Source organism: Drosophila yakuba, chromosome X (assembly GCF_016746365.2).
Source record: "Drosophila yakuba strain Tai18E2 chromosome X, Prin_Dyak_Tai18E2_2.1, whole genome shotgun sequence".
NCBI classification, from domain to species: domain Eukaryota; kingdom Metazoa; phylum Arthropoda; class Insecta; order Diptera; family Drosophilidae; genus Drosophila; species Drosophila yakuba.
This window is the reverse complement of record NC_052526.2, coordinates 18,223,485-18,250,648: the sequence shown is the minus strand read 5'-3', so window position 1 is coordinate 18,250,648 and position 27,164 is coordinate 18,223,485. Positions and strand designations below refer to the sequence as shown.

General features: G+C 47.2%; 7 protein-coding genes across 7 annotated transcripts; 4 read left to right on the top strand and 3 right to left on the bottom strand.

Annotated features, from left to right (window-relative positions):
• Positions 1–652: 652 nt before the first annotated feature.
• LOC6525890 lies at positions 653–3,772 on the top strand. The gene is made up of 5 exons (XM_002101674.4): positions 653–1,161; positions 1,221–1,530; positions 2,081–2,802; positions 2,859–3,207; positions 3,279–3,772. The coding sequence occupies exons 1-5, from the start codon at positions 982–984 to the stop codon at positions 3,584–3,586; spliced, it is 1,869 nt and encodes a 622-aa protein (XP_002101710.1). The 5' UTR covers positions 653–981; the 3' UTR covers positions 3,587–3,772.
• Positions 3,773–4,115: 343 nt separating this feature from the next.
• Positions 4,116–9,751, top strand: LOC6525889. The gene is made up of 6 exons (XM_002101673.4): positions 4,116–4,259; positions 4,489–7,251; positions 7,449–8,300; positions 8,369–8,542; positions 8,607–8,808; positions 8,882–9,751. Exons 2-6 carry the CDS (start codon positions 4,520–4,522, stop codon positions 9,494–9,496), a joined length of 4,575 nt encoding a protein of 1,524 aa, XP_002101709.1. The 5' UTR covers positions 4,116–4,259; positions 4,489–4,519; the 3' UTR covers positions 9,497–9,751.
• Positions 9,752–10,646: 895 nt separating this feature from the next.
• On the top strand, positions 10,647–16,435 carry LOC6525888 (post-GPI attachment to proteins factor 2-like). The gene is made up of 5 exons (XM_002101672.3): positions 10,647–10,966; positions 12,982–13,176; positions 13,726–13,990; positions 14,058–14,276; positions 14,344–16,435. Exons 1-5 carry the CDS (start codon positions 10,826–10,828, stop codon positions 14,502–14,504), a joined length of 981 nt encoding a protein of 326 aa, XP_002101708.2. The 5' UTR covers positions 10,647–10,825; the 3' UTR covers positions 14,505–16,435.
• Positions 16,436–16,464: 29 nt separating this feature from the next.
• Positions 16,465–18,964, bottom strand: LOC6525887 (transmembrane protein 185B). Its single transcript, XM_002101671.4, has 4 exons — positions 18,670–18,964; positions 18,525–18,595; positions 17,525–18,099; positions 16,465–17,466 (listed from the first exon to the last, which is right to left on the bottom strand). Exons 1-4 carry the CDS (start codon positions 18,705–18,707, stop codon positions 17,074–17,076), a joined length of 1,077 nt encoding a protein of 358 aa, XP_002101707.1. The 5' UTR covers positions 18,708–18,964; the 3' UTR covers positions 16,465–17,073.
• A 47-nt stretch (positions 18,965–19,011) lies between these two features.
• Positions 19,012–20,096, top strand: LOC6525886 (NADH-cytochrome b5 reductase-like). Its single transcript, XM_002101670.4, has one exon. The coding sequence runs from the start codon at positions 19,099–19,101 to the stop codon at positions 20,047–20,049; it is 951 nt and encodes a 316-aa protein (XP_002101706.1). The 5' UTR covers positions 19,012–19,098; the 3' UTR covers positions 20,050–20,096.
• LOC6525885 (band 7 protein AGAP004871) lies at positions 20,080–22,306 on the bottom strand. Its single transcript, XM_002101669.4, has 4 exons — positions 22,036–22,306; positions 20,681–21,194; positions 20,442–20,607; positions 20,080–20,371 (listed from the first exon to the last, which is right to left on the bottom strand). The coding sequence occupies exons 1-4, from the start codon at positions 22,202–22,204 to the stop codon at positions 20,168–20,170; spliced, it is 1,053 nt and encodes a 350-aa protein (XP_002101705.1). The 5' UTR covers positions 22,205–22,306; the 3' UTR covers positions 20,080–20,167.
• Positions 22,307–23,070: 764 nt separating this feature from the next.
• Positions 23,071–27,103, bottom strand: LOC6525884 (band 7 protein AGAP004871). Its single transcript, XM_002101668.3, has 4 exons — positions 26,761–27,103; positions 24,163–24,679; positions 23,917–24,082; positions 23,071–23,843 (listed from the first exon to the last, which is right to left on the bottom strand). Exons 1-4 carry the CDS (start codon positions 26,939–26,941, stop codon positions 23,583–23,585), a joined length of 1,125 nt encoding a protein of 374 aa, XP_002101704.3. The 5' UTR covers positions 26,942–27,103; the 3' UTR covers positions 23,071–23,582.
• Positions 27,104–27,164: the final 61 nt, after the last annotated feature.

Genomic DNA, 27,164 nt, shown 5'->3' with positions numbered 1-27,164 from the left:
AAAACAAAACTAATTAGCTAATAGTTTAATTTTTTGCACAAAAACTTGCAAAAAATCGTAAAAATAGAATCTTCATTTTTGAACACAGTTCGATTGGGAACTTAAATAAGAAGCGGTATGTAATATTCCATACTAAGAAATATAGAAATTTTAGAAATACGCGATTTTCTAAATGGAATGCTCTACCAATGCAGTTCTGGGTCACCTATCTGCAATCTAATGGATACTTCCGAACAGATAAGCGCATATCTACGTTTGAGGTAACCAAAGAGGATATATTTCCCATGAAAAGCACTATTCAGTGAGATTGCTTGAACGCCAGACTAACGATATGGTACGGATCAATAGGAATCCAATCGGGTGACCTCGTTCTCCGTTCTGGTCGAACACCACCCACCACCAGGTGTCTGTCGATCTAGGTGTACAGTTGTATATGTCCAGCTCGGTATCCATTTATCTGCTCCAAGTGGCGGCCATAAATATAATCCGTCGCTGACGCCGCTGCGCGCTGACTGAATTGCAGGCAAACGCTTTACATATCTGACGTTAATCTCACGGATACACGGCTACACGGCTATATGGATACACGGATACGTAGTTGGTTAGATAGGCAGCTGCGCAGATACACTTGTGCAGTGTGTGGACAGAGATATGTGGTATATCTGGTATATCGTGATAAGAGGCCCGATGTTATCAGCCTGCCTCTCCGGTTCTCCGATTCTCCTAGTATTCTGGGTCTGGTTCTGATTCTGATTCTGGTTCGTGTGTGCTCCATATGTGTGTGCAAGCGAACATTATCTAAACGGTTTTCGGGGTTTGGTGAATGATGAATGCCAGCGACTAGACGGAGCGCACACAAAAATTCCAAGCGTCCAGTGAACGGATACGGATCAACTTCCCCAGTTAGCCATCTAGTCGTCCATCCAGCGCACATCCAGCAGAGACTACACAGCCGGATAGCACATCGGTATTGCCAGCTAGATGGCAACCTCAGCGATTAGCGGGGTGGGCGGCGGCGGCGGTGTCGGTTCCGGCGTGGGCGTGGCTGCCACCAGTCCAGTGCGACGTTCCACCGCCAGAGCCACCGCCGGAATCCAGAGACGCAGGGTGGTCAAGAAGCACATCCAGCAGAAGTACATGCTCTGCGGCTTCGCCATACACGTAAATACATCGTATATACATCTTCATTGCGAATCCCGCCTAATCCCGTCGAGATCTAGGCTTTCCTGGCCACACCCGCCTATCTGTACGGGAACGTGGTGGAGTCCGACAAGGATCTGGTGCTGAGGATCTGGCCGGCGATCGTTTACCAGGCCACCGGGGAGCTCTGCCGCTCGATCATGGAGCACTTGGACACAGAGTACAGTGGCAGATCGAGGGAGACGACGCAGTACCGAAGGGTCTTCCTTCTGGCCACGCTCATCGCCTGCGTCTCGCTGATGATCAGTGGGATACTGTTCTCCTCCGCCTGGATCGTGGTCACCACCACCACACAGGTGGTGGCCATTGTCTTCTACGGCTGCTTTGCAGGTAAGTTGCCTGGGATTCAGTTTATGCGTAACCAGCTTTTGCCTAATCTGTCATCTGCAATCTGCCATCCAAAAAGGCGGGAATCCACAAAAAAAGTAGCATAATTCGTACAGTTGTGCTTATAAACTTAGTCAAATATTTGTAGTGCACTTTTAAGGGAAAGTTTTGCATATTTTTTAACAATATATATTAAAATACGACAGCTTCTTTGTGCTAATAAGCCGCTTATCGTATACGCAATATATGACGTATACGTACATTGGTGGGCGGCATTATCATGCTGCACGCCTTATCAGTCCGATTTTGTTTATGTATACAAATGTTATTCGAATTCTTTAATTTCATAGTTTTAAGCAGCTATGAGTTAGATTAAAGCAACATATAAATATTGTAATTATGATATTCGTATGATGTTAAACAGTAATTATGATATACATACATCGAATGATGATCAAACTGAATATAAAGTTAAAATTATGTTCGAAAGAATTTGTTATGTTGATATCAGAAAAGCTTCATATTTAACACTACTTTCAATCCCTTGCCCAAGGTATCGGCTCCAGCTTGTACCTGTGGAAGACGCACGTCATCCTGGAGGCAGTGCGTCCGCGGGAGGACAAGTACGTACGCAAGACGATCCACCTGTGCGGCGAGGCCTTCTGCCAGCTGTTCCTCTCGTTCGTGTTCACCAGCCTGCGCACCCTCTACGGCACCGCCCAGTCCATCGTGCTGATGTCCGCCCTGCTGGTGAACCTCATCCCGCTGAGCCTGATCATCACCAAGCATCGCGAGGATGCCTTCACCACAAAGCGGATATCGGTGATCAAGGCGGAGACGGGATTCGCCGCACTGCCGCTGCGAGCCGCACTGGCGGCCAACTTGGTGGCAGATCAGCTGGACGGATTGGACACGCACACCTGGCGAAATCCGGCCACCACCGAAATGGCCACGCCCAGTGCAGCTGTCGCTGCCGCCGTTGTGGTGGACACCCACAGCAACTACATGCTGGCCACCGATGAGGCGTACGTGACGTATCTCAATCCCAACGGGGTCGAGATCATGGAAATCATACCCGAGGAGGATGAGACGGTGTCCATGATGCGGTCGAGCAATGCGACCATCGACAACTACGCCATGTCCGCCTCGCAGACGTCGCACAAGTCCCTGTCCAATGGACGTCTCTATCCACTAACGCCCCAGCATCCTTTGGCCGCGGGAACGGGAACCGGAACAGGTAGCTCCTCACCCCTTCCTCCCGACTATGCCAACCTGGTGAGTGGATTATGGTTTTTTAAACAGCATTGGTAATCTCTCTCCCTTTTTTCTAGCGCCGCATACGGCGAATGTCGCGGGCGGTGACCACGCACCTGTGGTGGAATCTGCTGGACAAGATCGCCATGCCGCTGCAGCAGGCGCTGCTGGTGCCGCAGCTGTACGCCACCACGCTGCTCCTCTCTGCGGACATCTTCAGCTACGTGATGTGCCTGACGGTGCTGCCCGGACTGGCGGTGAGCCACCATGCGCTGAAGAACGCCGAGATCCCGTTCCTCTTCTCGCTGCTGGCCTTCCCCTGGATGTGCTTCTCCCTGATGACTCCGCGCTTCGGGACGAGCCTCTACAAGCGGAAGCTCCAGTGGCATACGCTGGGCAGCCTCTGCAAGTGCCTGGCACTGATCTGTGAGTCCTGATTACCTCAATCAAGCTTACTCGGAGCCATCAATAGATCCATCTCTGTTTTTCCCCCCTAGTCATCAGCTTTTCCACCTCCAAGCTGCTGCTTAGCGTGTCCGCCGTGCTGCTGGGATTCGGCCAGGTGGTGACCGCCTTTCTGCAGGAGCTGGTCTTTCAAATGGGCATGACGCGAGCCAACTGGACGGCCATCCGCCGGCCGGTGCACTTCACCAACGGCCTTCTGGTGCTGCTGTGGGGCGCGTTGGCCCACTGGGTGGTGGAGCGGTACTCCTTCCAGGCCACCGTGGGACTGGCGGGCGCACTCTACGGATCAACCTCGCTGCTCTGGAACTTCCTCTTCTTCTGCTGCCAGGGCAAGGATTGAGGGGAATGAAGAATTCGCGCGGTTTCACGCACCAAGGCATTCTGCACTGTGTCCGTTATCTCTGCGTGTGTGTGTGTCTGTTTGTGTTTGTGTGTGTGTGCTGCTGTGGCTGACGTTGTTGTTGTACTTGTGCAGTGATATTAACAAATAAATATACAAACTATAAACTAGCAGAGCTTGAGATAATCCATTCTAGTTGTTCGGCAACGCCATAATTCATTTAACAATAATTTTTCCTTGGGATAAATTCTGGGAAATATTGTCACAATATACATACATACATATACATAATTCCCGGAATCTGCACATATGCAAAATATAACTTCGCGACTATCCCTTAAGTGCAAAAACTTTCTTTTTAATTTTTAGCTTTGAAAATTGAAGTTTGTTTTGTAAAATTAACCGCAATCGTTATTTCTTCAAATAATTGCAGGTAATTACGTTTGCTGCGTGACAAAAGCTGCCTGCTGTGATGAGCCAACCCTCAAACTATTGTAGGCAGACATCGATAGTTATTTTGGCATTACACAGCAATCGATTGTACGGTCATACTAAACCAGCACGCCAAAAAAACTCAGAATTTTCTTTCTTTTTACAAATTTCTTCTAGTCGCATTGCAAATTTTTCCCAAGTCATATTGAAAAGTGTAAAGTGCTTATCAGCTGGCCAAGCGGTAAGTGTTTGTTGCAAGGGGCGAGTGCAGGGGCATACAGTGCGCTGCAGCTGCAGCATCAGCGGGCGGCATTTTCCGGCGGCCACAAAAGCGGCAAAAAGAAAAGAAGGCAAAAAACGGCGAGAAATGCGCAAAATCGGGATTGCGCTTTACCGGCTCGGGTTTCTTTATTGTTTTTCTTGTGATTCTTGAACGCGATTAAATTATTCGCATCTGAATTTGATTGCAGCTAAGAGCAGCGGAAGCGGTAGCGAACACGCATGTCGCTGCCTCCCGAGGACGCCGATTTGTCCACCAGATCCGCACACGAATCCGCATTCCGCGTGGAAAGCAATGGGTCGCCAGTCCGAGTAGTCGGTTCGCCAGCAGGCCAGCGAATTCCCGCGTCGCCAGCAGCACATCCAACCGAGATTCAACGCGTCTCTCATGCGGACTCACGTTGCAGCACGACCCCAAGTCGGGGCAACTCGTTGGTAAGACAGAACAGATCGGAAGAAGCAGCAGCCGTTGCCGCAGCGGCACAGCTCCCTTGGGCGGAGAATCAAGGACACACGCCATTGTCGCCATCGCGGGGCAATTCGCTTGGACCGCACTTGTTGCCAGCTGAACCGGCATCCGCCAATTCGACAACCAATGCGTACTCCTCGCCTTCAGGGGATTCACGATTTGCGTTCCCGAACCAGAACTACTCGCCGCTGCTGCCGCGGTGTGTCGCAGTTCCAAATCAGCATTACTCACCAGCTGGATCGCCATTACACCGTCTCCAGGAGCTGCAGAACTGTCAACTGACGGATTCGCCGATTAGACTGCGTTTCCCCTCCCCCTTGCTAGGCAACTCTGACGGGCCTCTGTTCACGCCAAACCAACTAACGCCCAACTCCAATCGTAGAGCTGGTTTACAGATTGAGTTTGAGCAAAACCACCAGCTCACATATCCCATACAGCAGGTCAGCCAGCAGCGGGCATCGACCAACCAGCAACAAAACATTCAGCTCGTATCGGAACTCCAGCCGCTACACTACCAGGTCCATGAACACCCGATTGTAACCCAGATACAGGAGGAAACCCACCAGGTTGTCCCCGAAATCCAAATAAAAAATATCCAAGACCAAGACGAGCAAACTGATACTCATGTTCAGAAACAAAACAACAACGAATCTGATATTCAGGAGCTGGATCAGAAACTTGAATGTGTAGTCCCAGGACAAAATCACCCGATTGTAACTAAGGCTCAGGAACAAAATGATCAGACTATAACCGAGATTCAGGAGGAAAACCAGATTCCTGTTGAAACTGATATACAGGTACAAAGTTCTCAGATTCTAACCGAGATCCAGGAGCAAAATCATCAGACTATAACAGAGATCCAGGAGGAAAGCCCGATTGTCTTTGAAATCCAAGAGAAAAATCTCCCGTTTGAAGCTGAAATTCAGGAGCAAGACCAACAGACAGAAACCGAAATCCCAAAAGAAAGTTTTCAGCTAGCATCTCCGGTTGTAACTGATATACAGGTAGAAAGTCATCAGATTGTAACCGTGATCAAGGATGAAAATCTAAACTTCGCAACTGATAATCAGGAGCAAGATCTCCAGACTATAACCGAAATTCAGGAGAAAAAACAACAGATTGTAAGCGAATTCGGTCAGGAACACGTCCAGCAAACAGCCGAAATCCAGACGGAAAGTCTTCAGCTCGCATCTGAAATCGAGGAGCAAGGTCTGCAGATTGTTACTGAGATTCAGCAACAAAATCATGAAAATGTAACCGAGGTACAGGAGGAAAGTTTCCAGTTTACGCCTGATACACAGAACCAGAATCCAGATCAGCCGACTGTATTTATTGAAATCCAGGAGGAAAATCCGCAGTTCGCATTTGGTAATCACGAGCAAGAAGCGCAGGCTATAACCGGAAATAAAAAGGAACACCACGAGCTTTCGCAGGAAAATCTCCAGTTTGTAACTGACACACAGGAGCAAGTCCAGCAGACAACAACCGAGTTCCAGCAGGAGAATCTCCAGTTTGCCACTTATATCCAGGAGCAAAGCGAGCTTCTCAAACCGGAAGACCATCAGGAGGAACAACTGGAAGAGCCGCAAGACCTGCTTGCTATCCAGATCCAAAAGATAAGTGCGCAGCTTGCACCCGAATTTGAAGAGTACAACCGACGGCTGGCATCTGTGTGTCAGGAGGAGGACCAACAGGTTTATTCTGAGGATTCCGAGGATCAAGAATCTGAGGAGGAGGAGCAGTACGACGAGAACTTTGCTGGTGAATCCTTCGGAGATCAATTGGAAGTATCATCGGAAAACAGTTTTGAGGTCGAATCAGTGAGCGACATATCCGAAGTCCAACGGGAGGGAGAAGTGGCCTATCAAACAGGGCCTACTGAAGGCCGCCAGCATCAGTACTTGGGTTTTGAACGCGAGGTGCCATTCCCTCCCCCTGAGGCTCGACCATCACCTACTCCAGAAGATATATCAGACTCCGCTTCACCTGCGCATGGCGAGCAGCTAGATTCGGGCAATCCCAGCATCGAGTGTATTCGCAAAACCTTCAAACTCATTCGCGAGATCTCCGATAGTCTGATTGCCGATCCAGAGCAACCCCAAGCCCAAACCCACCGCCTGTCCATTTTCCTTCTGCGCCAGAAGCTGGCCGATGTATGCCATAAGGTTCTAAGCGAAGCTTTACACGGCCAGGCCACCGAGCAGAGCGTCTCCCTGCTCAGAGAGATCTTCGTGTGCGACGAGCAAAATAAGCCAGCGCAGCAGCTATCAGGTCGACGCTCCACGAAGCCAAGCGTCAGCCAGCAAGACATTTCAATGGGCTTAGAAATATTAAAAAGACTCCGTGACTTGTTATCCGGTTGGTATACTTCCAAAGACGGTGAATCTGACACCGGCGAGAGCGGAACGGGATTCGAGGCTCGAAACGGAAAAGGTCGTGGGTCCGACCGCCAGCCGGAAAACAGTTTTTCACCCCGGAAAAGACGGTAAGCCTCAAGGTCTTGCCCTCATGTGAGATCTTATGTTAGTTTATTTTATTTTATCAAAATCAAACTAAGAAAATCTTTGCGCCAGGAAAAAAGAATTCGATTTGACAAATAGAGTCAAATAATCAAAAATATTAGGCATATTTCTTGTTACTCACATGTAGAGCCTGCCACTAATGGTTTTACTCCTCTTACAGCAACCAAGAAGAGAGCCCTCGTCTGATCAAGTATCGGCGTGTGGACAACAGCTTTCCCCGCTACATAACGAATGAGACTGCTGAGGACCTGATTCCCAACAAGTCCATGGCCGAGCGGGATCAGCCACAGAGCTCGAAGCGGCTCTCAATATTCAATCCGCCGGTATACACGCAGCACCGGGTGCGCAATGAAGCCCCCTACATACCCACCCCATTTGACCTCTCAGACGATGAGGAGCCGTCCCAGACATTTGCCAACGCTGGGCCATCAGCCAGGCCCCTGACTTACTCGGATGCAGTGCGTCTAGGTCAGAATGGCTTTGGCGAGTCCCGTGTAAATGGGCACTCTAACCATACGATGCGCAGAGCACCAGCTCAGGTGGAGAAAAGTATTCTGACCCACGAAATGGAGCGCATGGAGCATGAGCAGTATATCAACCTTATCCATACCGTGGCCCACAGTAGTTCCGTGAGCAGTCGCTTCGTCAAGCCAGGAGCCCCGCCGCCGCTTCAGCGGATTGATTCCCAGGCGGCAACCTGGAGCTCCGTACTGCGTGGCAACCAATCTCATGTATCGAAGTCGCCGTCACTAAGCCATGCTAACCGTGAGCTTACAGAGTACGCCAAATTGATTGACCGTAAGGCGGGGCAGGAGAACAGGACTCCGGTATCGCCGCAGCTATTACAAAGCCCTAGCAATAGCGCCGCCAGCCATGCATCCACTATTTCCAGCAGCGGATCCTCCTCCGGCAGTTCCTCCTGTTCAACTTGCTCGTCTTCTGATTCTGATGCTCCGACCACTTCCGTTACTGATGGCTCGGAGGACAAGAAAGCCAACGAAGCCAACAACAGGTAAGTGCTTGACATCCAAACGAAACACCCTTGCAATAATGAAACATCCTGATTTTATCATCCATTAGTGTCGCATCACAGCCGTTAAACGCCAAACCCACCCGGCTCACCAAGACAGATTCCTTGCACCGTCGTTTCGCCAGTTGCGTCTACCTTAAGGATGACTTCGCGGAGCAATTTAAAGCAAGAGCAGCGCGACGTCAAGAGGAAACCAAACATCTTCTTGGACTAGCTGAACAGCAGTAAGTATTTGCAGCACTATAAGTAGCCCAAGTGGTAATAGACTTTTTTGTTTTCGAATTTCAGGGCTAATCAAAGCCGAGATGAACGCCGTGCCTATGAACTGAAACTGCGGGAAAACATATTCCAATATCGCATACCCCACAAGCCCATTTTTGTCATCGGACCACTGGACAAGGCAGTCGAGAAGAAGGTGACCAAGCTCATTCCGCTAACAAAGGAGCTTGACGATCGCTTTTACGAAATGACTGACAAGGACAAATCAATGGTAGGCATATGAATATATTGATGTGTGGTTCCTCGTACTTTACAATTATTCACACATTACAATTTTATTTCAGGAACTTATTTTTAAATTCAACCTACACATAACTAGCGAAGACATACGCACTTTTGTTGATGGAGAATGGCTTAACGACGAGGTCATCAATTTCTACATGTCCTTGCTGACAGAACGCTCAGAGAAGCGAGCTGGCGAACTGCCCGCCACTTACGCCATGAACACATTCTTCGTGCCCCGCCTCCTGCAGGCTGGGCATGCTGGCGTTAAGCGCTGGACTCGCAAAGTGGACTTGTTCAGCAAGGACATAATCCCGGTGCCAGTGCACTGCAACGGAGTCCACTGGTGCATGGCCATCATTCACTTGCGCAACAAGACCATCCGTTATTATGACTCCATGGGAAAGCCGAACCAGCCAGTCCTGGACGCTCTAGAGAAATATCTGCGCGAGGAGTCACTAGATAAGCGCAAGCAGCCGTTTGACACCAGCGGTTTCGTGATTGAGAGCGTGCAGAATATACCACAGCAATTGAATGGTAGCGATTGCGGCGTCTTCAGCTGCATGTTTGCCGAGTATATAACGCGTGATGTACCGATAACCTTCTCCCAGTCGGAAATGCTTTACTTCCGCAAGAAGATGGCTCTGGAGATCGCCGACGGAGAGTTGTGGCAGTAAAGGCGGCCAAACACACTGCGACTCATTCAAGTTTAGAAGAAAGGGGGACTCCAGTTCTTTATTTATTATTATAAATCTAACATAGACACTCCAAACATAAATTCGCAACAAGTGTTTAGCCATCCAACGATCTCGGTTACTCGATAGAATCGAGATGGCTGAAACATATGCTGGTGCATAAACTCGTTCTCACATTCATATGTAACAGAGAAACTAGTTTTTCAATAAAATGCTACCAAGTAAAAGCAAAGCGAAGAAGTATGTATTAATCGCAGAATATCCTTGAGTTACATTTAATATTCAAAATAATGTCCAATTCAATATGTATAATGTACTATTCTTAACTCTTAACTAGAACTTACTCGATTTAATTTTTTTTCTTCAATTTTCTTGTGTTTTCTACAAATTTCTTTTTGTATCGTTTATCATTTGGATGAGAACATCAAAGTCGCTGATAAATGAAAGCATACTAATACTACAGGTTTTGTTTTTAAATTTACTTACGTTTGCTTTTTTTAAGAAAAGGTCGCGATATTCCTATAAGCTAGGTAATTAATAAGAAAATCAATCCTTAATTCAGTATTTTTGAAAATGTAGAATCTTATTCAAACAAATGCTGCTAGCTACTTGTAGGTAAATTTGGGTTAAAGGTATAAGTTTTGTTTTTGTAAAGATTTTCTTACTCTTCGAATGTAGTAAACCTTTCTAAATCTAAGGTACATAATGTAATATAATTTATTTTTGCAGATCGAACTACAAAGAAATATATATTAAACAAAAATATACGAAAATTCAATGATGCTTTAGTACCGCCCATGGGGAGCAGGATATAAATGGGAGAATGCTTTGAAAAGTCACATGGTACACTCCAATCTCGCATAAAACATAATTGAATGGGTTGAAAGCATTAACTTTCTGTAATTTCTCATTTAAAAGCATTGTTTACTTAGATTTTATGTGTTGTATGGTGAATTTGAAAATAGAAGCGCGCTAAGGGCGAGCAAACAGTGTGACCCTGGCAACGTGCGGAGCAGAGAGCATAACGGCATTAAGGAAAGCTAACGGTATATCGCCAGTGTGGCCACCCCGGCTGGCCAGTGGGACCAGGCCGCGCAGGAAAGCGGAAAGCAGCAACTGGGAACACAGCCCGCGGAGGAGCAGCAGTTGCGAGAGAGGCGCGCGCGCGGTCACAACTGGGCGACGGCAGCGTTTGGGGCATGCAAATTATGCCAAATAGCACCATCGACGGGAGCGACACGAGCAGTAGCAGCAACGCCAAAGCCAAAGCCAAATCCAAAGCCATCGCCAGCGCCGACAAGCGACCACAAAATGCAGCAGAGCACCGGAGCGGCGACGTCATCCGCGCCAGATAGCGGGATGGGTGCGACGGACCTGGTGTCCAGGTGCGGTGGCGACGGCGGCGGAGGTGGCGGGAACAGCTGCTCCGGCGGATCCAGCGACCCAGCAGCGGTGAGCGGAGTTTTTCCATCGAGTTTTCTAAAATTTGTTGGTTCCTTTTTTTTTTTTTTGTATTTTAATGTGTTTGTGCGAGCCAGTGTGTGTATTTATGGTTTGTTTGGCCTGGCCAAAAATTATATAACTTTAAACGGAGGCAGCGCACGCTTAGTGACACCCCCTACCCTCTACCCTACCCAGCTCCACCCCCACCCCCACATATCCTCCTCCAACAACACCACCCATTTCACTCCGCTTCTCTGCAAAAACGTACTGAACTCGCACAACAACCGTTCTTGGGTGTGTGTGTGCGTCCGTTTGTATATGTATGTGTGTGTGTGTGCTTTATTTTCCATGCTCCTCGGCTCGTTTGTTGTAATTTTCCGCAGCTAGCGCGCATGCCACCCCCCGCACCCCCGCGCTTATTCACACCGAAAATATTTTCCAATTGGTCCAGATATCGCGAAAATGCCTAAAGCCTTTTTCGAATTCTAACTCACAGAATCAGTAAACTTTTTCATATGCTAGGAATATCTAGTAAGGTTGGTAAACCCAAATCCTCTCTTTTCAACCCAAAATCCTGTTTGAAAATGGTTTTAATACCGATTCCTAAGATACTAAGATAATGGGATACTTGTTGAAATAACCAAATTTGTTGGATTAGTAATATATTTTTGAACACTTTGAATACATTGAATTGCAATTAGAAAATCTTAACTTAATAAAACATCTCTTAATAAAATCACTTAATAAAATCACTTAATAAAAACTTAAAAACTTAAAAATTTATGAGCCCGACTAAGTTCTAGAATTTTTGAAAATATTGAACTGATGAAAAATATTTTCCGTGCACCGCTGCCTACACGTTTTCGCATTTATTTAGTTTTTCTCGCTGGCTTGACTAATTTTCGAAATGCGTGTGTTTACACAGCGTCGCTTGTTTGTTTGGTACTCGTTTTAATCATTTATTCGATTTCGCCATGTCCTTGTGGAATAGCCACCACCCACCCATTCCCATATCCATTCCCATTCAACCATCCACCTTTGGCCCAGTTCCTTGGCGAGCTGCTTGCTTCCGGTGTCCCGATTCCAATCGCAGCACATATTTAATATCATTTCTGACGCCCGGCCAATTTCCCCCATTAACTTTGAGCTAATTAATTTTGGCCAGCTGCCGTTGGTAATGGTTACGTCAGGCGAGGCTCGTCTATTTTTGGTCCTTAATCCTTTGCTGCTTCGCAGCGCCAGAGAGAACGAGCGAGAGAGGCTTTCAACTGGAGCGAGCGAGAGAGAGAGAGGTAGTGGTAGAGGGAGAGGGAGAGGGAGACAGTGTCCTTGCCACCCCCCCAGATATCATTCATATTATCCTGCCACGCAGCTCCACCCGCTACCCGCTTGGCTACCCAGCTCAAGGACTTGTTTATTTATAACTCCGGCTCATCCAGTTTGGGATGCCTGGCGAACCGCATCCATTATTCAGCCGGATCGCATAGTTTCCGCCTTAATTCGCTGCGCCCCATATCGTTCGTCTTTTGTTTATTGATTTATTCAGACGCCTTCTGTTTGGTTTTTCATTTCATTTCTATTTTTACCTTTATTTTTAGCGCTTTTTCGTTGTTGTGCATTAACCAAACCGAACACCCGACCCGAAAACTATAGCCAGGTAAGGGCTGCCGCTCCATTTGGGCCCCCACTCCCTTCATTTAAGAGGTGAAACCACTGTAGTCCTGGGATGAAAGGAGCAACACTTTCCTGCGAAATAATTTCAAAAGGCACTACATAAAGAAATTTATTAAAGAAACATCCTATTATTGATTTATTATCTTTAAAAAAAACTGCAGGGGGTAATTATTATTATTTTTCAACTATAAAATGAATTTGAATTAATTCACCCAATTATTAATCAAAAGATATCTCCGTCATAAAAGTTTTCGTTTCAATTTCATATGGTATTTCGCACATCCAAAGTTTAGTACGCAGTGGTTTTGCATCACATGAGCACGATCCTAATGACCCCTTACTCCTTGCAGATTAACACAACAACGATTAGCTCCAAGCAGACGGATGCGAGGAAGCCGCAGGAGGAGCAGGTGGCCATCCACTACCTGGCCAGCTTCCACGAGCTGTGCGTGGTGACCGCCCTGCTGCCGCTGGTGACGCTCTTCACGTGCTTCGTGACCGCCTACGTCTTCCAGTACGACGATGTCCACGAGACACATTGCCGCGTGAGTAAATGGGCTCTGGGGGATCCAGAGGGGATTCGGGGTTATGAATGTGCTGAACTGGGCGCGGCTAACTGCTTCAAATCCAGTTAATCCCGTGGCCAACAAATCACTGTCATCCCCGCGGACTGCTCGCTGTGATGGGAGACACGCAAATCCACTTTTCCAAACGATTCGGTCACAAAACGCATGGCGGTTTTTATTTTTCCCAGCGGTCATTTTGATTAATGTTTTCGCCGGCGGTTTAAAACTCTATGTTTTATTATTGGTTGTTTATAAATTATTTACTTTGTGACCGCGCTGTAGATATAAAGGTAGCTTGCTTATTTTGCTGTGAAAAGAATATATTCCTTGTGCAAACTAAGTTTTGTTTAATAGTTTTGAATAATAGATTATTGATATTATTTACTCTTATATTGATTATATGTATCATGATTCATTTCCTTTGCCTTCATTGAGAGTAAATCCCATCCAGGTTGAGGGTATCTCCTACTTAGTCTTAACTCTGCAAACTGACAACTAATGATAAACCTGCTCTACATTCGTTCACAGGTCTACAACATTATACCCTCGATAAGTGCAATTACCGGAGTCAGTCCGCAGCGCTACTTCTGGCGCTTCAGCATCGCGCTCCACATCGGACCGCGGATCCCCATCGCCTTCGTATACAAGAACTACTACCGCTCGCAGCTGCGTCGGATCAGTCCCGCCCAGGTGCCTCAGACCAGCCTGCTCATCACGCTGATCCTGGTGCTCAACTGCATCGAGATCGCGTCCCTGGGCGGCGTCACCTATATATCGAATCGCGAGAACTACCGTAGGTCCTGCCCAGCCTTTTTCGCACATTTGATTGCTCTAACACTCGTCTCGTGTATCTCTTCCAGCCGTTCACGAGCGCATCTTCATCACGTTCATGATCTGCTCGCTGTGCTACATGCTGGCCACCATCAAGCTGAACGGCATCCTCAATGCCGGCCAGGAGCTTAGCGAAAAGCAGCGCCTGTCCATCAAGTGGAAGAAGATCCTCTTCGCCGTCTCCATCCTGAGCACCGTCGGCCTGCTGGTGTTCTTTGCCAAACATCGCTTCTACTGTCACGACTTGGGTGGGTATTTAATGTAGCTTGTGACACAGATACAGATATTGAATCTATACTCTACTTCCTTTGACAGCCTTCAGTTGGTTCGCGTTCTTCGAGTACTTGATCGCCATCGCCAACATGCTGTTCCACTTCACCATCATCTGGGATTTCCCCTCGCAGTTCATGATGATCGTGCAGGGACCCCGCGAGAATCTCGCCCAGTATTTGAGCAACCGGCCGAAGGTGGACTAGATTCAGTTCAGGACGAGATGCCGCCAGCACGCCACTTCTCCATTTTACAAAGCGTGTAATTCCCGTGCGAAACGTACAATTAACGAACTTCTTCAACTTTAAAACTAAGCGCTTCCATACCGATCAACCATAGCAAACTTAGCCTTCTTCTATTTCTTCGATTCTTTTTTTACTAACTTATCAAAACAAAACCAAAACCAAAACCGAAACCGAAACCGAAGCAAAATCCAGCGATAAGGAATGTAACACGATACGAATCCAAAATGTTCCATAGTTCCACGATTAATATAACTATTGAATTTAACAATTATGTAAAGAAATTTGCCAGATTAGAGGGCATAACGTTCTAAGTACACATTCTAAATACGTGAAATAAGTTACCTAGGGATTAAGTGCACCCAAAACAAACAAAAAACCAAAACCAAAACCAAAAGCAAAACCAAAACGAAATCAACCAATACCAAAAACCAAACAAATGGATCGCAACTCGCCAGATCTCATGTCAATTTCGAATCGAATCCAAGGAGCCAGCAATAGGCGACCAGTTTCATTTGTTAGGCAGTTAAGTAAATAGAAGTCGCATTACTTACCACATAGTACATATCGTTTATACAAAATGATGATAACGAGCAGCGTGAAATAGCCTATGTACTTGGGACCGGCCCTATTGGCCCGCCCCAGAACAAAAATAGAACAAGGACATGATTGTAATAGACGGTAATCAGACAATAGACATTAAGCTGCGACATAACTGCGGGCAACGAACAAGGACCTTCACGGATTCCGATTCCGAGCAGTGATGAAAACTAAACTCCATAGTTTCAAAATCCATCATCTGAATGGATGTGGAGGTGGTGCAGCTTCTGATGCTCAGCTCACGTTGTCAGAAGGTCGGTATGCATAAGTAAATGTAGCCAGTAAACGTAAACAATTGTTCTTAGCCAACTTTAATAGTGAAATGAAATTCGACAGACGGAGCAATCCGCAGTATTCGCAGTTGCTGAGCGATCGGGTGAAAAAACTAGAAGCCCATAGGTAACCTAATTGTAAACCAGATTAGGGTCTTTATATATTTTGCAGTGACGGAGATGCGTAGGTGTTTTTTCTTTCTACACAAGAGAATTTAGTCGAAATCGAGGAGAGTTCAAATTGATATTGCTACTTGGTTAACTTTGTACCATACACAGCTGCGTTAAGCGGATGCTTTTATTCCATAAGTAGTATTATTTCTACCGTTACTATTATTATTATTATTATTATGATGGCGATTGTGCATTGTACGAGTATTTGCGAGAGATCGACGTTCTAGGTAACACAATATCCAACCAACGTAGCTAAGCCAATGAAACAATTGTTAATTCTCACACAATAACGATATACGAACGGATACTCACTTGAAAGTTATGTAAACGCAAGCTCACACCCACTCTCATGCGATTTGTTATGCAATAGTTGAGTTGCCAGTTGCACCTCGCGATCGATCGATCGATCGATCAGATATATATTTGAATTATTGTTAATGCTTACACGCCCTGCGTTTGGCCCACTATATATCTCTATAGCTATAGCTCTGTCCCGCTCCGTTTCGATTTCCGATTATGTGCCTCTCTCTTTCCCTCGCCCAATCCCCCCAAAGGATATGTACTTCCAGTTGCATCCGATCCGGGTGCGGACTATACTCATATATGTATACATATGCGCTTTATATATACCGCTCACCGGCTAATCTCCAATTATTTTTATCCGGCAGAGAGCAACAGCTCCTAGGATGGTCACTTTTTAAAATGCAACTTTTTACCTTTGCATAACTTTATAGGCGACACAACGTAAGAGAATTAATTAAAAAAAAAAAACAAACGAAAAACAAGAATTAACTATGAAATATGTAAACTTTGTAGCTTCCTAATTTGAATAAAGATTAATACAACTCACACGAATTGCGATTCATTTCAGTAGAGAGTTATCATCGTCTCCTCATTTTGGAAGCACTTAAGTATATTTCTCGTTTTCACGTACTTTGTTAATTATTTACAATTTATAGTAGGGCATTACACATAAGTGGTTTCTCAAGGTGTGTGAGATGTAACATATAATACTAGCACATATATACAGGGCCGCGAGTCAATGTTCCGAATGCTGCTCTCTTCAATTTGTGTAGGCAAACAGTGGTCAAGGTGGAGTCAGATTCGGGTTTGGGTTAGGTACAATACAACCCAAACAGAAGCGTGTGGCCAGGATCTGTATATATGTACAGCTATTATATGCAGGCGTATGCGTGGGAGGGAGCATGGTGCGGACGATGGGAGTGGTTGGAGTTGGGGGCATGCTGTGTGGGCGGTGTTAGCGTTTGGCTTACAATTAAAATTCAGTACGAGTCTAAAAGCTACGGCCGATGTGTGAGTGTGAGTGTGTTTGGGTATGCAATGCTTAACATAAACACCTGATTAAAGGTGTGCGGCATCTCCGTGTGCGCGTGCCGTGGGGCTGTCCTTATGTCTATGTGGTTCTTGCGATTTATTGTTGATGCTGCTGTTTGCTGTTGCTAATGTGCTGCGCTGGTTGTCTATATCTAGTCCGGCAGGTCGATGCTGACGAACGGTACCACTGGCTTGAGGATGTCATTCTTGGCCCCCTTCTTGCCCTTCTTCTCGTGCTTGTTGAACTCGTGCAGCTGCTCGCTGGCCGCCATGCTCGTCGACGAGGACGCTGCGTCCAGCGGCATGGATTGTGCGGCATTGCTGTGGGTTTCCGGATGGTAACTGATGTTGCCGTACTCCTGCAGGAACGGCATCGCGGATAAAAGGAACTGGCTAAAGGACTTGCGGATGCCGAACCACCACATGTTGCCGCCCTTTGCCGAAGAGCTGAGAATGATTAGCGCCATAATGGAGACCAGCAGAGGCGAAAATACCACGATGTACGGGAACTTCAGCTCGCCGTCCAGCTTGTCGCAAATGACCACCTGGCGGAATAGTTGGTTTAGTAATGCAGAATCTTTAAGGGACTGGATGTGCACTCACCTGAAAGCAGAGCAGTGGAAGCACCGTGCAGATGTTGCCCACGGCTGCGTTTAATGCCGCCTTCTTCTGCTGCAGCGAGACCTCTGGCGTACGCATCATGATGCCACAAAAGATGATGTTGTACAATACGCTGACCAGGCTCAGGCATATAACTATCCACATGGGCACGAACACCACGTCCCAGTTCCAGTAGACAAAGCGATCCAGCTTCAGCGGCAGTGAGACAAACTGAAGCGCGTTGACCGCCAGGAAGAGCTCCAGTTCGAAGGAGCGATCGTGCTTGACGGCCCACACACAGGCGCCCACACTCACCACCGAGCCGAAGATCAGCGGAATGAAGACCAGCACCCACAGATGTCGGTCCGAGGTCAGCTTATCGCAGGCCAGCAGCTCAAACATCAGCAGGATCAGGTGCAGGGCCAGCGAGATGAGCATCGCTTTGAACTGCGTGTAGGCGTCGCCCTCCAGCCGATAATGTGGATACCGACACCACACAATGGCGCCCACGATGGCACCCAGGATGGCGGTGCATTTCCATATCCACAGTGGTGTGAAAATCGCCCAGTAGGGCCAATCTGGAATAAGGTATTCGATTAAACTAGGTTACGGCAATGTTATGGTTAATGTTCCTACAACAAATTTATCTACCTCCTTTACAATCACAAGATTGATCTTAGTTACTTTACTAAATAGCTGTAGAACTGATGAACTATACCAAATATTCTCGTTAAATGACTAAATTTGGATGACCTTCTCCATGGCCAGAAAATGGAACTGCTATCACAGCAGTCGCTAAATCCAATCTTAGATATGCATGTTAAACCGTGTATAATAAAGATTTGGTTATTATGATGAGCGATGGTGCAGCGTCCACATATTTTTCTGTGGGTCGTATAAGACCTCGTTCAACGGAAACCCAGTTGTTTTTTGATAAATTCGTGTGCTATTATTATTTTGGGTGACGTTGCGTTTTCGAGAGATTCCACAGAGCAATACCCACCTATAAAGTTGTCCAGGCGCAGTGCGAAGAGCGTGACAAAGGTGAACAGGCTGCAGTGGACGATGAATTTGCTGGAAGAGAACATGGCGGATTAGGAATTGCAACTCTCACGCGATCTGGGCGTCCGCAATCGGAGGCTTCTCACCAGGGATTGAAGTCGCGGAACAGAGACTCCAGGTTCATGTTGCTGGGGACACCATAGAGCTATGGCAATGGCGAGCGCGACACTGGACACTGCTTGGTACCTGGACACTAGTTGCTCGTGGGCACCCGCCGCACTGCGTCCGCTCCTTGAAGCGATCAGCGCCCGTAGCGGTGTGTGTTATGGTGAATTGGGTGGCAGTTGGTACTGTGCGCCTGGTGCCGATCTTTCACCCCTTTCCCTATTTATATTCTGTTCTTTGTTTTATTTACACACTTTTTTGACTGGCATATCTGTCTCGAGATTCGATAACGATAATTTCTGTCTGGTCTGGCGACTGCCTTCACTACGACTAGCCAGATCTCTGGCTACAAATCGCCAGATTTTCGGAAACGATAGCCTGCTATCGATTGCTGCGATAGGCCCAGACAAATGTTATCTTATTTTGAGGATTTGCCGGAGAAAGAGGATCTGCTGCAGGATTCGGACTGCTGCGGCAATGGCTGCACCAACTGCATCCTTGACAACAAGCCGCGGCCGAGCAAACGCGTCCTGCTGGCGGGCAAACGCAACGTAATCCTGAGCTACACGAAGTTTCGTCTGTTGCGACGGCAAACTCTGGAATCTGGATCCGATGGACAGGTGCTGCTCCTGCACTTTGCCCACGCGGCGGAGGAGGATGGCGAGGGAGCGGAGGACACGGTGCTTGACATTCCACCGGGTCACCATGTGATGATGCGCGTCGGCTCCCTGCTGCGACCGTATTCGCCCTATTGGAGCGACTTTGTGGCCAAAGAGTTTCGCATTCTGGTGAAGCTGCAACCGGAGGGACCAATGTCACGGCACCTGCAAGCTGTGCAGCCCAACGATCTGCTGGAATTCCGTGGTCCCATCGGGCAATACGTACACGAACCACAGCCGGCCAAGTGCATCTATATTATCGCCCAGGGAGTTGCTATTGCGCCCACTCTGCCGCTGGTCCGGCAGGTGCTGGACAACGAGGACGATATGAGTCGCCTGTGGCATTTGGTGTGCGCTCGTGACCTGCAGCATGTATACTTTCGCGAGGAGATGCTTGAGTTTGCCCAGTTCTGGAACTACAGGAGCTGCCTCTACCTGCCGCATCAGCAGTGCGACTCGCCCGCTTGCCAGGAGGCGGGACACTGCGCCCAGGAGTGCCCGCAGCTGCGGAGCAATCTTCGCTACAAGGAGACGGCAAAGGTGTCCCGATTAGATGCCTCTGAGCTGGGCAACCACCTCAATCCCGCGATTCCCGGACAGCGCGTTCTTATCGTGGCTGGCGATTCCAGGTTTCAAAAGATCATGGCCCAATTTGCAATGCAATCATTGGACGTAGATCCGGCTAACATATATATGTTGTGAATGCGAGGAAAAATTTAAGGTGCTATTAAATACTTGAATAATGATAATAGAATTACTTTTATTACAAAAAAAAGACATTATTAATATTTTTAAGCTGTTGCAACGTCCTTAATTGAAATCATAGGTTGGTCTTCGGCCAAGCGGCCTGTGCGTCTAAAATTAAGTTGTCGGACTTCTCCGGCGACTGCTTGAGTTCCGGTGGCGGGCCCATCAAGTGGGCGTATTTGGCCAGATACGGAGTCAGCAGCTCCATGGGCAGGGGGAAGATGATGGTGGAGTTCTTCTCGGCGGAGATGCTGCTCAGCGTTTGCAGGTAGCGCAGCTGTGGCAAGAGATTCAAATGGTAATCAGTGCTCAGCAGTTCAATTCGGATTCACTAGGACAACACCCACCTGCAGGGCCGATGGACTGGAGGAGATGACATCGGAGGCCTCCTTGAGCGCTGTGGCGGACTTCTTCTCACCCTCGGCGGCGATCACCTTGGCACGAGCATCACGAGCCGCCTCCGCCTCGGCGGCCATCGCACGCTGCATGGAAACGGGCAGGGAGACGTCCTTGCTGCCGGCGGATGGAGGGCATACGTACAGGTGAGGAATTGCGGTGGTGGGATTACAAATGCCAGGCTACTTACATCTCAACGCGCTCCACCATGACGCCCCAGGGCTCGGTGGCCTCGTCCAAGGTGTGCTGCATGTTGTGGGCCAGGGTTTCGCGCTCGGTGAGGAGCTCGGACAGGTTGCGAGTGCCGACGATGTTTCGCAGCGTGGTGGCCGCCAGGAGGCGGGTGGACATGCTGTAGTCCTCGACCTGGATGACCGCGTAAAGGGGATCACTAATACGATAGTAGACCACCGCGTCCACGGTGACCGTCACCGAATCCTTCGTCAGCATCTCCTGCTGCGGCACATTGAAGGTGACCGTGCGCAGGTCCACCTTGCGGTACTCATCGATGCACGGCAGGATGAAGAACATGCCGGGACCACGAGCTCCGCCGCTCAGTCTGCCCAGCCGGAAGATGATCGCACGCTCGTACTCCGCCACCACCTTGAAGCATATGAAGATGGCGATGGGCGAGGTGATGATGAAGATCAGCACGGAGAACAGGGTGACCACCCACTCCATGCAGCCCCTCGGCTCGTTCTCCGCTGCAAATAGATGTTGGGGAAAACTTGAAATACTTTGAGCTATATAATTGTGACGGAAGAAATGCCACTTCATTTCGAGGGCCAAGAGGAAGTCCGGGTATCTCTAAGTACCGCCTTTGTCCAAATTCCGGTAAGAGCACCTAATCATTGAATGCTTGATTATGATTGCACTCTTAAAACACTAATTAAAAGGAGTAAATAACTTTGAGGAGAGAAATACATTATGGGGCAATCAAACCAAAATAAACCGGATAAACAACAAGCAGCCGTAATAAGTTTCTTATCTTGAAAATTGGCCAATAGAAATTCCAACGACTGAAACATCAATGCAATGGCCAATTGCAACTAGACTGATTTGGGGATTAATGGAGGATTAGCTGGGATTGCTACTCCGGTAAGTGAAAAACTTGGAACAACAATCTACTCTGATAACGCGACAGATAGTCCATTATGTTTGTATATTTAGAACTTCTATCTAATATACGAATTGCATATGTGAGTCCTTTTTTTTTAGTGAATACTATTAACAGAATCCAGTATTGAATATTGAATATTTTCAAGCTGAAAACAAACTTCTCACGCGATCAAAATGCTATTGCAATCTTATCTGAACCGGCAATTCCAAGAAATGGTAACTCAATCGATCTCAAGTGATTAGCGCTTGGCAGTAAATAAAGTTTGAATCGTTGAGAGTTCATTGTTCAACATGGCCAACAACTACAACGAGTGTATCTGCATTTTCAGAAACGATTTTTTAGAACTGGATGGCTATCATTCTGCTGCATCTATGCAGATACATATGTATCTATGGCTATTGTATCTATCGATGTTGCCCGCTTACACGTTTTGAAACCACGGTACTGCTGCGTGGTGCCCGGAACTCGAAGAGCCGGCTCGGGAGCCATGCCGGCGGAGCCCATGTTGACCATGTAGGCGGTGGAGCTGGCCGGACCGGAGTTGCGCATGTCCTCGTAGTTGGCGTACACGGGCGAATCCTGATGCGGCTCCATTGCTGCGTCTGTGCTGGTGCTCTGGTGCTGGGTCTGGTGCTGGGTCTGGTGCGGGGCCTGGTGCTCTGGTCGTCGGCCTCTCCGGTCAGCTATGGACTCGAAACTGTCGCAGCCAGCGGCGCAAAAGCCAAACCGAATTGAGTGCCCAAAAGCGAACGCTTCTCACGTGATAAGAGCGCACTGTGCTCCCAGATACGAAGTATCGCCAATGCGAGGCATTATCGTTCCGCTGCGCTGCCGAGCGGCTCAAATGCGAGGGCACATTGAAAGAAATAGCAGTAGCACTGCAAATCACTTCTGCTGCTTAAAAACTATATCCTTTATTGATCCTGCATATCTAGAGTATAGCATATACCATATAACTTAACTATATATAACTATCTTTCACTACAGCTCTCGAATGTATCTGTAAATGTATCTATCTCTTTGCAGTTATTCATGCAGTGTAACTGCGCGTGGGGAATCACCAAGAGCGGCTCTGTAAGCCGAGAGCCATGGGTCACCCCATGATGACTCACTGCACTGCTCCGAAAGAATTGCCAACTGGAGGCGTACGTCTAGATTATTCCGCCCAGCGATCAATGAAAGCTGAGAAAGCTCTATCGTTTCGTGTTTAATCAATTTCTTATCTCGGCTGTTGTGATTGGGGGTCACGGGGTTAGGCTCCTCCAGCCATGGGAGCCATTGGAGCCATGGGAGGCATTGGTGGTGACTCAACTCTGGTTTTGGTCACATTAGCGCTGAGGAGCTTATCTGGCACACTCTTTGAAGTGGCATGCAAATCGCAGTCTGCGTCATTTAGATAAGCAAAGAGCAAATATATAAATGTAAATTTAGGTGTTTCGAGAACGGGGAAGAACTGAAAATACTGTGTGCATAAATCGTTATTTGTTTTATTTAAATGGTTAGCCTTTTCCTTTTATTATTAATTCTTAAGATACAACAACTAATATTGATTATTTTAAAGATAACGTCTCTGCTTAAAACGACTATGAATGAAGTAAGGACGACAAAAAAAAACAAGAAATATTATACTATTTCGAGCTAATATTGCATACTAATAGGAGACTTAATAGGATAAATTCTAACAAAAAAAATATTATTTTCAAACCGAAATATGTCAGCATCTCTTCAGAATCTAGAGAATTTCAGCCCAATGTTATTCGAGTTCTTTGGTGACTCATTTTCCGGGAGTTTCCGGCCAGTTCCGCTTTCTGTCGCTGCTGCCGCCGTTCCACTAGAGCAAGAAACCCACGATGTCGTCATCGTCATCCGCTGCTCCCGCTGCAGCCGCTCCGGTCCGTCGCTGCTTCTGCTGCCGCTGCAGCTCGCAGCGATGCAGTGCCTCCAGATATGGCTGCAGCACCGACATCGAGCGTCACTGGTGGTGCTGGTGCTGGTGCCGATGGAGGGGCGTCCCCGGCGCAGCAGGATGTTGCTGGTGCTGCTGATGCTGCTGCTGCTGTTGCTGCTGTTGCTGTTGCTGCTGCTGTTGCAGCTGCTGCTGGTGTTGCAGTTGCAGCTGCTGCGAGTGGGCGTGGGTGTTCAGGAAGGGCGTGAGCAGCTCCATGGGCAGCGGGAAGATGATGGTCGAGTTCTTCTCGGTTGAAATGCTGCTCAGAGTTTGCAGGTATCGCAACTAAGTGGTATGACAAGTGAATGAAACCAATTGTGTCAGTTCCAAATATGCCTACTTCCTTTTAGAGACTCACCTGCAGGGCGGAGGGACTGGCCGAGATGATCTCGGAGGCCTCGCGCAGTGCCCTCGACGACTTCATCTCGCCCTCGGCGGCGATGACCTTGGCTCGTGCCTCCCTCGCCGCCTCCGCCTCGGCGGCCATCGCCCGCTGGAGGGCAGTGGGCAATGAGACGTCCTTGCTGCAAGCGGATCATGGATCATGGATCATGGATCATAGATCATGGATAATGTATCATTAATAGAGATGCTGGCTACTTACATCTCCACGCGCTCCACCTTAACGCCCCAGGGATCGGTGGCCTCGTCCAGGGACATCTGCATGGTGTGCGAGATGGTCTCGCGTTCGGTCAGCAGCTCGGAGAGATTCCTGGTGCCGAGCACATTGCGCAGCGTGGTGGCCGCCAGGAGACTGGTCGAATGGCTGTAGTTGTACACCTGGATGACCGCCTTCAGAGGATCGCTGATGCGATAGTAGACCACCGCGTCCACGGTCACTGTGACCGAATCCTTGGAGAGCACCTCCTGCGGCGGCACGTCAAAGGAAACGGTGCGCAGATCCACCGGATAGTAGTCATCCACGCAGGGCAGCACAAAGAAGACACCAGGACCACGGGCGCCGCCGCTGCGCAGGCGACCCATCCGGAAGATCACCGCTCGCTCGTACTCGGAGACCACCTTGAAGCAGATGAACACCGAGATGGGGAAGGTCAGCACCATGATCAGCACGGACACCACCGTGGCCAGGATCTCCACGCAGCCCATGTCATCGTTTTCAGCTGTAAGATTTGGAAAAGGATTTCGATTTAGAAACAACATGTAAACAACAGCCATTTGGCGGAAAAGTAGTCTATTTGTTTATAAGCTGGTATATTGGTTTTAAAACTTTTACTTAAGCTTATAAACTTTTTCATCATTTTGTTAGAGTTTCTCATATTGAAACCTAAACTTTGTTAACAGTAGCAATACAATTAGTATCGGCGCCACATGTTTGTTATGAAAATGGGTACCAGCTCGAATTCAACTTTAACTAAACAACTTTTTCATAACTATTGCTTAGCTTTCTGATACTGAAGTCTTCAGTTTTTAGAAGCAACTCACCATACTCATCATATTTACACCCATCATATGTACACCCATCATATTTACACCCATCATATTTACACCTTCATATTTACACCCATCATATTAACACTCATATGTACACCCATCATATTTACACTCATATTTACACCCATAATATTAACACTCATATGTACACCCATATTTACACTCTTATTTACACTCATCAAATTCAGCGTGTGCTGAACAATTCGCGGAAAGTGTTGTGTATTTCTGGAGCGTTTGTGAGCTCCATCAAATGAAAACTGATCCCAATACTACTCGTATGCATTAGATAAACACTTAATGATTACAAGATATAGGTTGAAGTTACACATAAGTACATAGGATTGGAAAAGCGAGCAAGTGACTGACCCAACAGTTTGTTTTCCAATCGCTTCTTTTATGATCCTTTCGAAATGTTTGCTGCTTGTTTGTTTGTTTACAATGGAAAGTGGATTCGGTTATTCAAATCAGGGCGATTGTTTCAATTGCGCCAGCATATTCCACGGTTCTGTTTTGGGGCAATTAACTTGTACAAATTGCTTTTGATCTAGTACAAATGCCACGAGTTCCATAAATATCCAACAAAACGGGCTGCCTTGGCTTTTTATGCTTGACTAACTATGTATGTATGTATGTATGTACATATGTATGTATGTACATGGCTGGGCATTTTTGTTTATGGCTATGGACCAGACATTGAATATGATCTCTGATTTCGAATTTCTGTGTTTGCCTTTACCCAACGGCCAGCGGAGGTACCACAAGTATATGGATTTATTTCCAGATCACCACAACTGGCCATGTTTACGTCCGTGCCCGGGGTGTTGGGTATTCCGCCGCTCTGTTTATCTTTCGAGTTTCGACCATACGATCCGTACGATCCGTACGATCCGTACTGCTTATCCGTACCGGTCCACACCGATAGCCTCTATTTATTTTCATATGTCGGCGCACAGTTTATATTGCATACTTCATAGGTGGTCGACACGAGCGATCGATTCAATGAGTCGATTCAGATCCATTTCCACGAGTGATTCCATTCACTACTGACTCACCTCGCGCGCCTTGCCTTGATTATGATTTCATATCGCATTAATCGCACATTTGCCCGATTTATGAATTATGAATTATGAATTATTCAGATACACTAGACTTCGTTGTGAGGTCATGTGTGCGTGCGGTGGTTTTTATAGGGGGGAAAACTATTTGTATCTGGCAGTCAATGTGCGTGTATTTTTATGAGCTAAACAAATCGCCGAGCGAATAATTTGGTTATATGCATCTGGAAATCCGGTCCAGATATCAGGGAAGTCTTGCCACATCTGCGATTATTTCATTCACTTTTTAATCAGATTGCAAATATTTCATTGATTCGCTTACCAAATGGCTATAATTAATTATAAGTAAATGTAATTAAAGTTATCAATACTCATGAACGTTTCTTTAAGCCTTTCAAAAGTTATTTAGTTATTGGGTTATAATACATGTAATATCATTCATACTTGATTAAGGATTGATATTTAATATTGATATGTAATATAGTTATAATACATGTAATATCATTCATACTTGATTAAGGATTGATATTTAATATGGAACTAGTTTCCCTAAGGATATATCACTTTAAGTTCGCTTTTAATAAGACGCAACACAAATTCAACAAAACCCGATCATATTTTTGGATTGAATACCTATGATGTGAATGATTTTTAAAAACTTAGTTAAGGTTCTTAACCCTTTTCTCCGTGCTTACAGGTCTTGAGTCCCTGATAGGGCAGCGAGGGGGGCGGCGGGATGTGGACCGCATGCTGTGAGGACTGGTGCTGCGGGGTCAACGGGAAGGTCTCCGTGGAGGAGGAGGCCTGTATGCCACCCGATCCTGGCGAGCCGACGTGCAGGCGGGCGCGGTGCTGATGCGGCGAGGCAGGATGCATTGCGGCAGGACACGTTCCAGACTTGGAGCAAATCGAATAGGATCGGATTGGATCGGATTAGATCGGATTGGATTGGAGGGAATCGATGGCCACTCCACGGGGTTTTCGAAACGGAAACGGGTCGAACTGGAGAACTGCACGCGTCCAGCGCACGTTTTAAAATGAGCATGCCAAGAATGAACAAAGCCAAACGCAGAAGCAAAGACAGGAAATATCAAACTAT